At 43.0% G+C, this 12586-nt stretch overlaps 1 protein-coding gene across 1 annotated transcript in view; it reads left to right on the top strand.

Moving 5' to 3' along the window:
* Positions 1 to 12586, top strand: part of slit3 (slit homolog 3 (Drosophila)) — a 242144-nt gene that overhangs the window by 180251 nt on the left and 49307 nt on the right. The window contains exons 11-15 of the mRNA XM_070962829.1: positions 1053 to 1124; positions 2700 to 2771; positions 5479 to 5622; positions 6521 to 6684; positions 10331 to 10481. Coding sequence (XP_070818930.1) covers positions 1053 to 1124; positions 2700 to 2771; positions 5479 to 5622; positions 6521 to 6684; positions 10331 to 10481 — 603 coding nt within the window. The remainder of the gene's footprint in view (positions 1 to 1052; positions 1125 to 2699; positions 2772 to 5478; positions 5623 to 6520; positions 6685 to 10330; positions 10482 to 12586) is intronic.

The following is a 12586-nucleotide window of genomic DNA, read 5'->3' as shown; positions in this document are numbered from 1 at the left end:
CAGTAATCATGCTGTATGCTTTCTACATTTAGACTAATAAAATCACATTAGTACAAAAAGGTCACCAGAAGTTTTTCAAGGATTTAACCAGCACTAATAACTAGACACAGCGTAAATATTGGGCTGCCTTTAGTCTCTTAGAAATGTGTTTATCAATCAGGGAAAAGATAGAAACACATCCAAGAACTGAGACAGTAAATTCTGCAGCATCTTTAACAAAATACAGATCTAAATGTTCTGAAGGGTCTTCACATTTTCTTGTATTCATTTTTAATAAATCATTTACCTCAGTTAAGAAAATGCTTTGAATCTAGAACTTTAATTAACGGACACATAATTAGTGACCGGTGTCTGTAACATTTGAGCTGTGGTGCCATCGTCAAAAGAAGGGTATATGTCTAATCTGAAGTCCAACCCAGCACGCGCACACACACACACACACACACACACACACACACACACACACACTCATCTCTTCTTGTCTCTTTCACACACACCCACAGACATAAAGCTCGTTGGTGAAAAATGTCCTTATCATGCAAATGTTTGAAAATGCCAGACTTGCAGACTTGTGCAAGGTTGTAAGGTTATCCACCCACCTCCCCACCCACCCACGCACACACACATACACATGCACGCACACACGCACACACACAGATAGAGTTTAATGCTCCACAGAAGTGTTAAATAATATATCTTACAGCGGTGGAGGTGAATGACATGAACTGCACTTAACATGCCACTGCTTCCAGTTTCTCTCCCTCCACTCTCTCTCTTTCTCTCCTGTCGCTTCACGTCTTTCCCTCACTCTGTTCATCACTCCCTCTCTCCCCCTTTCCCTCATTTACTTACACATTCAGCCCTTCTGACTTTTTTTTACTTCTGTCCCCTTGCCTTGACCTCTGCTGATGTATTCTCTCATGATCATTTGTCTGACAGTTCTAGGACATTCACATAGCATGAACCCCATTACTGTGTATTACAGAAATGCACTTATCTCCTCCCTCTCTCTCTCTCTCTCTCTCTCTCTCCCTCTCCCTCTCTCCCCCTAGTGATTTGAGTAAGAACCAGATTTCTGACATTGCTGCCGATGCTTTCAGCGGCCTTCGCTCACTCACCTCACTGTAAGTATGACACACGAGCACGCAAACGCACGCACACACATAGGTAAGCATGCATACACGTATCCAGACCGGAAAGTAATTGCATTTCCAGACATTTAGCAAATAAAAATGTTGTTGCTGTCGATGCTGACAACTGGACCACAATGCTGCGGTGTGTGCATATGGGCTTTATGCATGTCTTTGTATTTGCTTGTGTGTGTTTGTGTGTGTGTGTGTAATTGTACGTCACTGAGGGTGAATGTGATAAGAACATGAAGGACAGTTTAATTTGAATCAATCTGGAGCATGAAAATGAGACAGACAGACAGACAAGAAGGAGCAGACAAGGTGAACTCTGCTGGGTGTTAAAATTGAACACACACGTGCACAAAGCCGAGTCAGTCGAACAGGAATGACACCCGGAGGCAAGACGTGCAGTGTAGGCCAGCTGAGGCGTGATGTGCCAAAATATGAAATTGCTCAAGTGAGTTAAATGCTTGCAACAGCAACTGGAGGCACATCTCAAACATTATTCCAATTTTTTGACAATCAAAAGAGATAAATGGTCCAGCAGTGTGTTAGTGAGAAAAAGGACTATACTGTGAATTTTTTTTATAACAACAAAAAAAGTTAAAACATTCACTGCGCCGGAAACAGACAGTCTTGTCTCTCTGGTTGTAGCATAGTCAGTTTTTGGTCCTGAAATATTGAACCTGAGCAGATATATTGAGGGGCTCTGAATTTTAGTGGAATCCTATGGAAGACAGTATGAAGGACGTTTTGGTTTACAGCATCATTTCTAGTGGTTTTGTATTACCGACCAGTGAAAACCACAAACTTTGAATTTTAATGATCTGGATTTTTTTTGTTTTCCTTTACGACTTGAAAAAAATCTCTCATATCTTAACCTGAAATAAGGCCTGAATATCCCACTGTGCTATCTGAGGAGTGCATCGCCACAAAGTGAAAGAAGACTATTCTTAGCCAATGAAAAGCTGACATATGGGAGATAGAGATTTCACTGGACAGCGACTGAAGCATTATTACTTAAGCATTATCTTGAGACACCTCCACGTGGCACCTATTGACATGAGGCACACACAAACAATTTAGGCATCAAACTTTGCCGTCAAGTGACAGTATTTGATTTAGATGTACGCTTATTTTGCTAAACCAATCGCACCACTCTGTGCTAAACATCCCATCCCATCATTTTCAGCAGCTCCTTGGTTGGGATAAGAATTTGAAGCATGGTACTGTAAAATACAGTAAATATAATTCAGAGTTGTAGTTGTCAGATTGGCAATCTGTGGAGCAAAATTGGTAAAACCCTCAAAACAGCATAATTATAACTGTTGAAGTATCCTTGGTATCAGTTTCTTATTCACTTTATGCTGTTCCTCATAACAGCTTAAAAATGAGAGTTAGGATTTCCCAAAAATACACTTTAATGATACAAAATAAAAAAGCCACAGCTTGTGGATGTGGATTTCACTGTGCTTCGCAGCCATCTGAAGACTGCGTGAGTCTCAACATGTGAGGACAGCCTCGTAAACACTGTAACCTAAATTATGTTGTTCTGTCTGTCCTGTGCAGGGTGTTGTACGGCAACAAGATCACAGAGCTGCCCAAGGGATTGTTTGATGGACTGGTTTCCCTGCAGCTACTGTAAGTACTGTCTGTGTGGTCTATTGTTATGTGTGTACCTGTGTGCATGTGTGTGGTCCCCCCAGAAAACATTGAAATACATTATTCAGTAAACAAAAGAATATCACACTTAAACGCAGGATGAACTTCCCAGGAAACTCATTTTTGTTATGGATTTCTAACAGTCTGCTCTGACATCCTGTTCAGCTACAGTTTCTTTTGGAAAATGCCTTGAACCAAGAGGCAACCATGCACATGTGAAATGTGAAATAAAGAAGAGCCTAGCGTGTCGGCTATGCAGCCGGAGGTCTTCTTCAGCCAAAAGTCAGAGAAAAGATGAGAAACTGTTACAGAAAAGTACTCATGTTAAGTCAGAATGTAATAAGCATCCTTTTAAAGGTACCAGGCTTTGCTTGTGCCTTAATCTCACCATTATGTGCAAAATCGTAATGATAAGTAGCTTTGGATGCACTTCTACTTAATTTTCCCTGATTAAGATGATTTAGTGACTTGGCATCAGAAAGTCATACCTGCAGTGCTATGATCACACCTAGGGCCAATGTTATAGGCCCTCATTGCTTCTATATATGGTGTGTTGTTAGGTTTATGAGGAAGAGCACATCTTGGTAATCATCACTTTAGCACAGTGGCAGCTATAGTAGAATCCCCTCTTCATGTATTAACCCTCCATCTGTTGTGCGTCGTGTGTGTGTGTACAGTAAACTCTTTCTTAAATGATCAACATGAGCTAAATTGGTGCACTGTAATAAAATCTCCCATAGTTCTTCTAACATTTAGTGTCTGCTAGGAGGAAAACTATTAATTCTCAATAATTCCTCGTGGGTTCAGCGGTGGTTCAGCGTGCAGTAAAAAGTCTGTCTCCTATAACGGTTACGTTGGTACCGTATGTAACATATGGTCTCGCAAATGCCGCAGTCCACTGCAGAAACAGCTAATGTTCTGGGCTTTTCCATCGTAAAGTGAAGCGGAGCAAAGAGAATGAGGATGAGTGAATCTAACCCACAAACACCTTTTACGGGCTTAGGTGGATCATTGGGATGCATGGTGCATAGTCAGACACAGAGGGAGAGAAGGGGAGGGGGGATGAATGGATGGATGGATGGATGGATGGATGATGGATAGAAAAATTAATGGATGGAGAGAGAAAGAGGGATAAAAGACAGACAGATAAGGAAGAAGACATATAGAAAAGCAGATATGTAAATGCAGATAAGGTTAGAACAGAAATGTGTGTTATGCATCACTTGACACCAAAAATGTGATTGGAAAAGCATTTCCCATTGTTTATACATACATGTGTGTTCCCTTAATAGGATAATCCACAGCTGTCTCTGTGCATCTGTGACTGCGTTAAACAATGAATAAATAAGGTGCTGAATGACTAGTTAATATTCATGCCTTGCCACATCATTGGTCAGTCACATAAAGACACTGCCCGCGGGTGTTGACGCTCACTCAGCAGGCGTAGGGAGGGAATTTGTCTTTTAATATTTCGCCCCTGACAGAAGAAAACCTTCCATCTCTAAAAAGTCAGTCAGTGTTGTCATGAATTTTAAGATGCCATTATTCTCCCATTTAGTGTGATAATTATAAATTATATATTAGCTTTCACTGGCGAGTCAAGCAGCATGTCACGACAAAGATGTGTTTATTGCTTTGTATAGCTACCGGTCTGCTGTTTGTATTGTCTGAGCTGCTTTGTTTTACTGGTGCAGTTTCGAGTAATTAGTTCCCCCTGTGAGCTGCCTAATGAGGCGTGGATATGTCGCAGAGCAGCATGTGAGTGTGTGCATTTGTGCGCGTGTATGTCGAAGTGGGTTACGCCAGCATAGGCGCTCGTTAGGACGACTCGAGATGATTAAGCTGAAGCGCCAAGTTAGTCACCTGTCAGACAGTAAAGAAAGGAGAAAGAGAGCAGAGAGTGTGAGAGGGACAAAGAAACAAGGAATGAGAGAAAAGACAGAGAGAGGAAGGGTGTTTGTGTGATGAAAGAGCGAGAAGATCGAGAACAAGGGAAAAAAGAAAGTACAGGCAAAAAGCTGTCAACTTGGCTATATTAGCTAATGAAGTGCAGGTATGAAAGGACAGACAGATGGAGGAAAGGGTGGAGGTGCAAACCCTTCCTGTCATTTACCTAATCCCTCTATCACATTTCTCATTTCCCGCTCTCCCTCTCCTCCAGTTTGCTGTCAGCCCCTTTCACTTAATTGTATATCTGTGTCACTCACAGCTAAATTTTCGCCCGTCCCTCCACTGTCTCACTCCATTATTTCCTCCATTCCAGCTCCATTCCTCTGTCTTTTCTCTTCCTCTTTCCTTTTCCCCTCCCCATCTGTCTCTCCCATCAGAGCCAGATATTACACTCCCACCCAACAGTAGATATCCCCCTCTTGCTCCAGAAGAGAAAGTGAAAATATATAAAACCACAATTTTCAGATTTATGTGTCATGGCCAGAAAAAATCTAATCATGGCTGTGGAGAGGGTTGGAGAGGCTATGGGGAGGGACAGGGGAAGAAATAGTGAGGAGAAGACGACAGGGGAGAAGAGTAGTGGTTTTGCTGCAGAGATGCATTTTAGAAAAGTAAATTATCTCACTAACTGCATATGTGTTTATATTTTCTTTGAGCGGTGCACAGAGATAATAAAGCTAAATAAGTAAAACAGCTGCAGATAAATAACAAATGTTGGCTCCTCTTTGTGTTTCAGGCTGCTGAATGCCAACAAAATTAACTGTTTGAGAGTCAACACCTTCCAAGACCTGCAGAACCTCAACCTGCTGTCGCTGTACGACAACAAACTGCAAACAATCAGCAAAGGACTGTTCACCCCTCTGCGCTCCATCAAGACTCTGTGAGTACAGTAAACACTCTGAAAACCACTGGCTTGAAAATGGACCCAGTGTGGAGTCAATATAGCTTAGGGTGGGGTGTTTTGACCCAGTGTTGGTGTTTATTTTTATATCACTGTTGGCTTCCTGGACCCAAACAGCCCTTCTGATGGGTGCTTTTCCACCTGCTGGTTCCAGGTGAAATGAGCCTCTCACTGGTCAGTCTAACCCTGTGTTTCTTAGTGTGCAGAGTTGCACCTATTAGTCGATTCCTTGATTATTCCGTTATTATTAATCTGCAGGTACTTTGATAACCGATTTATTGTGTTAGCTGTTTAAGAAATGAAAAATATTTCTAGTCCCAGCTGCTGAAATGTGACACTTTTCCAGCTGTTGTACAAGAAGTGGAATATTGGGCAAAACAAGCTAACTGAAGAATCACTGTGGCCTCTGGGAAATCCTAAATTGCATTTTTTCACTATTCTTTAGACATTTTATAGACTGAATGATTCATAGATAATGAAAATGAATGAAAATAAGTGCTGGTTGCAGCCTTTGTCCCATAAAACTACACACCGACGTTTACACATGATTATACAGGCCAACAGAGGAAAGAGGACGTCATACTGAGAACTACGTTTCTGCTGCTTGGAATGTATAAAACCTCACTTTTTGTATGTTGGAGGATTTTTGGACAAGGCGGCAGCAGTTTAGAGCAACAAATGTAAAGGCTTTGATGGGTTTTTGTTGAGTCAGGAATGTTTTGTATCAGTCAGCAATGAGACGAGCCACAAAAATGCTTCAAAGTGTGACTAAAACACATGACAGCTGAGGCAGCTGTAGTGACTGCGCGGTCCTCTTCTCTTCCCGTTCCCATGACAAACCCATCATCCCCTCCCTCCTCTCGCCTCTCTCTCCCAGTCATCTGGCCCAGAATCCCTTTATGTGTGACTGTCACCTGAAGTGGCTGGCAGACTACCTGTTCGACAACCCGATTGAGACCAGTGGAGCCCGCTGCAGCCACCCCAGAAGGCTGGCGAACAAACGCATCAGCCAGGTGAAAGGCAAGAAGTTCAGGTGCACAGGTAGGAGACGAGTTCACGCAGACACACCTACCACACGCACATGCAAACACAAGCAAACAGGCAGGGAGTCGCCTCCGAAGATTAATAAAGACGCACAGGTAAAACATTAGAAAATGTAGTTTTGTGTGTGCGGTTAGAGACTTGAATTGATATGTGTGTGCAGCATTCACACAGAGTCTCTCCGCCGTAGTGTTGAGCTACCGTTATTTCCTTTGATATGAGCCATGGGTCTCACTAATTACAACACAGAGCAATTCAGTACAGTGAAGCAGCACAATAACCAACTCAGCAGGGACTGGCCATAGACTGTGATCGCCCACTTGTGTGAGCGTGTGAACGAGTGTGTGTCTGTGTGTGTGTGTACGACTGTGTACACTCAGCGTCCTCGGCGCCTCTCTGCAGTGGCTCTTCACGTTGTTTGCTCAGTCTTAAATATTATGCCTTTTTATGGATCGCTGGAAAATGAATTTTCTAAATCCCCTTACAGACATTTTACAAACTATTTGAACTGCGCCATAACTTTGGTTGTAAGCAAATAATTGGTTTACGGGGCAGCACAGTTGGAGATTTCTGTCTGTTGCATTAGCTGGAGCGGTAACTTTAACCTTGCACTGAATCAGAGCGTGTGAAGAAAAGCTGGTCGTGTAATGGAAATATCAGAAGTGGCTGAAAATTGGCTGCTTTCTGTTCTCTTTAATGAGCTGCGCCATTCTTGTGATTTGATATAAGCGTGTGTGTTTGTTTCACAACCTTCTATCACAGATGTGTTGTCTTATTAGAAACCTAAAGATAAAACATAACAGAAAAGTGCACAAAATACACAACACATAATAACAGATCAGTGTGCTGTCAAAAGAAATGTGCCTGAGCATTTGGTGACACCCCTCCTGTTCTCTAAAATGGTTTGTCCCAGTCTGAACTGGGCACACAATAAATCTCATAACCAATACTATGAAATGTTGGAGGCTTTTATCCAAAGTGCTTTGCAGTACCATGATTACATGTGGTATATTTTTGGCATGGCCGGTCTCTGGTGAACGAGCCCCTAATGTTAGCGCCCTGCTCATGGAGCTTATCAAGATAACTAGATTACAGATGCTCCTGAAGCTGGTTTTGGCGCTTCTCTTTGCTTCAGCCCTTCCTGTCTGCAGTCCCATGCCTCTCCTTGCATCTCCTCTTCCTCTCTGGACCTGTATGGACATTTTCGCTATTGGTGGGCAGTTCTCTGGTCCCGTCCCCTTCCTGTGTGGATCTGCAGCTGTCTGTTGCCTCTCCTATCCTGTATGGACCCTGCCCCCTGACTGATTGGTGCAGCTCTCTGTTGCCCCACCTTCCTCCTGTGTGGACCTGCATTCTGTGCAGCTGTCTCTTGTGCTTGATCTAACCATGTGGCCCCGCCTACTTTGACATCACATGGTTCCGTCAAGCGCCAGGGACCGCAGAGCACACACCCGCCTGCCTCTCCCAGCCAATCACGCGCCCTGGAGCAAAACATTAAGGGCTAAATATTTTACCTGTGTTTGTTTGCATTTATGTGTAGGGCTTCTGATATGTGGGACTTTAACTGTGGTTGAAATAAATGGACATCACTGAGCCACTGACACATAGAAGATAGATTTTCCAATCAGTGATAGATATCAATCATTTAAGTCATTCAGAAACACCCATACTCACCATCAACGCTCAACTGCCAGCATAAATTTAAGCTCTTTTCTCAGGACACTCTCCTACTTTTACCTTAGTGTTGTTTCCTTTGGAAAGCATTAATGTGTTATTGAGAGGGTCGGAGAGAGAAATGCTTGCAAAAGTGCATTCACACCAGATTTTGCTTCCCTTTCACTTTAGCAAAGAACAGAGCAAGACGCACTCACTTCTGGTCCAATCTGATTAAACTTAACGACTCAGTGAGAGAGTGGTGGTGGGGCAGTGCTTGGCTACACGTAGAGCAGGATAATGACAGATTACTGACACTCAAGTGTTTGGTAAGAAGCTGTATTATTCCCAGTATGGTTTGCTGCTGTTGTTAGCGACACAGCCATGGTAGCTCCTGCCGTTTATGCTCACAACCGCACCCACACTACTTCCTGTCCCACCTGCTTCTCGCCACATCACGTGAGTAAATTTCGTCTGGCAAAATCTGGTCTGGCCGCACCTGTACACCTACCTGTCAAATTGTCCAGTCGCAGCGCTTCAGTGGGTAGCATGGCCAATCCAACCACCTCTGTACAGACTGCTTCACCCTTTTCTGCTCCACCTGGGGAACTTTAAAGAAAAAACTCAAGCTAATGCTGGTATGAGTTTCTTCATTCTTACCTTCTTTCCTTTCATACATAAAAACCTCCCCACCCCCAGTCCCTTGCTCCAGTTCTTTCTTGCTCCCTTGCTCTTTCCTTTCTGTCAGCTTGCCAACCAACAAGGCTCGTGGCAGCCCAGCGATATCATTTTAAAGTATGCTGCCACGGAAAGGAGCTAGCCAGCCATTTCTCCCATCAGATATACACCATTCGAAGAGCAGCGATCATTTACCGAGTTCAAATCAAGGTTTTTCATTGCAGATTACCCCTCAATAGGTGGTCTTAGTTCTTTAACAACGACAAGTCGAAAACATATGAGCCATAAAGGGTGTGTGCCAGCAGAGAGTGGAGACGGAGAATGAAAGAAGTAGTCTGTGCCAATATAAGAGCAGTCTGATAGGAGAAAAAGATCGACAGAAAGCAGACAGACAAACAAGGTTGGAAAGAGAGAGAGAGGAAGACAAAGAGGTGATGATAACCATGAGAAGTAGAAAGAGTTGCATGAGGTGCAGCATGATGTAAAGCAGGTCTATTCCTCAGGCACGAGCGGTCATAAATAATATCTGCTCACATTATATCTAAATAACAGAAGTGGTCTCTGGCTCACCTTGTTAAACAAAAACATCCAGGGTTAAACCACATTTATCTACAAAATGATTCCATAAAACCGCACGGATATCTGTTTGTTAATTTGATTTACAGTGGCAGCCATGCAGAATGACCCCTCCCTGCATCAGCTGTGTGCCTGCTGAACAGCACCACACTGCAGCAGCAGCAGCAGGCGGCAGCTTGTTCTTTTTAATACGTGACGTAGACATACTTCATTCATGTCTTCCAAACGACCGGTTGGCTAATCATGTTTTACAGCATTTGACAGCTGAAATTATAACAAAAGTAGAATTTTCCAAACAATTAAACTCTAACAAGAAACAGTTTAGACAGATATTGAAAACCTGTCGGTGGAAGTAAGAGGTTTGACGTGGTTACATCTGAGCGGTCTTGTGTTCTATTGGCTGTGTATTTATTGGGATAATATGTTGCCCATCATAAGAGATAAATAGAAACATCTTTAAATCTGGTAATCATGTAAATGGGAGGATATTTAATTAAAAACCTCCTGTCTAACATTAAGAACTTTCCGTCTCTGATGTCTCCCTTTGTCTTTCTCTCTGTCTCTCCTCCTCCTCCACATGTTCCCTGTTGCTTTCTGTCTCATTTGACTTCATTTGTCTTCTTCTTTCCTTCCCTTTCTTCCAACTCTCTACACTTTTTTCTGTCCTCCCTCCCTGCTTTTCTGTTTCTCCTATGTCACTTTCTCTCTCTTTTGCTCTCCTCCTCGCTTTCCTCTGCAGGTCAGGAGGACTATCGCACTCGTCTGAGTGGGGAGTGTTTCCAGGATCTGGTGTGTCCAGAGAAATGTCGCTGCGAAGGCACCGTGGTCGACTGCTCCAACCTCAAACTGACCCGTATACCTCCACACATCCCCGATCACACCACGGACCTGTAAGTCAGCCGGTGTTTCCTTTTCACACACATGCACGTATGTTGTAAGGAACATGTGACGAAATATCAGATTGAAGGCCATGTGTTAGGCTGCTTCTGCTTGAAACCGTAAACCATCACACATCCTTTAACATGCCACAGACCTGTCAAGACATTTTTCACTCTCTCAGGCACATGCACCTAAGAAAACACACACATGCACATTCAAACATGCAAATGCAATCATGCACAGGGGCACACAGGTGTACATCCATGCTTAAAGACACAAACAAATGCAAATATGGAATGCATGCACACACATCTGCCTTTCTCTGTCTCTCCACCTCTCTCCGAGCAGTATCACGAACGTCACTTTTCATTTTTAACTTCCAGACCAAAATGCCTCTCAACAGTCCTTTCCATCTCCCTCATAGTCCCAAAGGAGCCATCATCATGTCTGGCGAAGGGTCTCACACTAGAATACTGAGCAGTGCCATGGATCATTCATTTTCCTGCTAAAGAATGGATAGGGAGTAACAGATAACACGCAACAGGAATACCATAATCTGATTGTGAAAAAGGTTAAAAAGCTTGTTCAGAACCTGCCAGAGTCACCGATGAATTAAACCTGCTAGCATGTATGAGGCTGGTCAAGTCACGTTCAGTCCAGTTTATTTACACAGCACATTTCAAACAATGGAGGCTCAGTGTGTTTCTCACACAACAAACAAAATAGGACACGAATACATGTTTAAATGCATATAGATTTCAACATACCCAAGCAGAGAGAGAGAGAAGTAGAGAGAGAGACAGGCGGAGAGATGGAGGCAATGACGAGCCATAGGCTTTAGAGAGCAGGTAGGTCTTAAGCTTGCCTTTAAATGACGGTTTGATCCCGAGAGCAGGCCCATGGTAACTGAATGCACCTTCTCCAGGTTTGCTTCTGATCACTGGTACTAATGTTCTGCCTGTTCTGGTGAAGTGTTTTTCTAAGGAATTATAATAATGTGTAAGAACGCTGTTCAAAATCCATTTGAGCTACAGGAAACAAATGCTGTGATGCGATTTAAAAGAGAAACGGCTTAAAAACTGCTCATAAGACATAAAATACGCCGAAACTGAGACCAAAAAAAAAATAAAAATAAAATTGATTTCTGGGTCAAAACTGTGACAAAGTGTGTTGCTGCGAAAAACAGCCTGGCCCATTTTACTTTCAGCACCTGGCACTTGATCGAATATTCAGAAAGCTAATATTTTCACACAGGAAATAGGAATCCAGCCAGAGGCACAGTTGTACCTAATAATGCTGAATCACTGGCTGCTTTGAAATTTAGGGAAAGGACGGAGAGCTTCTTCCGTGGCTCTCACTGCGGTATTAATGGAGAATAGCTGCAGGATGGTTGCCACAGCATTACTTATGGAAGTTAGTTGTATAATGGTGAATTCAACCATGGCTGCCACTTTAGATAACTAATAATGTCAGTATCCCACAGACCATTAGCCTCCAATTCCTCAGTCTCTCTCTCTGTGGTTCTGTTTCTCTCTGTGAACTCGTGTATCCTCCAATCCTCCCTCCTTTCTATCTGTTCCCAGGGTGCCTCATGTCAAAAATATAAACTCTGTCCTTTATGGTTGGTTAGAGGGCAGATCAAAGTTTCTACTATTTTTTGACACCCTCTCTCATTCTTTCTCTTGCCTTTTCCTTAAGAACACAACCAACCAGTGGGCTTTTGAAGGCCACAAACACACACACACACACACAGAAACACATACACAAGCCGCCAGTTGTGCCCTGTGTAACCTGCCTTATCAGGGGAAATCAGGGGAGGTTGTGGCTGAGCTGAAAGCTCATATATTTTTTCCTCTCTTTCTCTCTTCCGTCTCTCTTTCTGTCTTTCTTGGCTCTTCCCACCAGCCATAAAAATCCTTGACGTCGGCCTTGAGAGTGTTCAATAAGTATGAAAGAATCGGTCTTAAGAGAATTATTTGCACTTGATAAGACGTACTGTACGTTCTTAGTTGATAACGAGGGCTCTACATCACAAGGTAAAGAGATTAGAAATGTTTCATCCATACTCTTTATGGTCAGAATATGCAAATCAAGCGAGCAGTGAAAGCAGCCGTTA

This window comes from Chaetodon trifascialis, chromosome 5 (genome assembly GCF_039877785.1).
Source record: "Chaetodon trifascialis isolate fChaTrf1 chromosome 5, fChaTrf1.hap1, whole genome shotgun sequence".
Classification (NCBI taxonomy): domain Eukaryota; kingdom Metazoa; phylum Chordata; class Actinopteri; order Chaetodontiformes; family Chaetodontidae; genus Chaetodon; species Chaetodon trifascialis.
The sequence above is the reverse complement of the archived record's forward strand: the minus strand, read 5'-3'. Positions and strand labels throughout refer to the sequence as shown.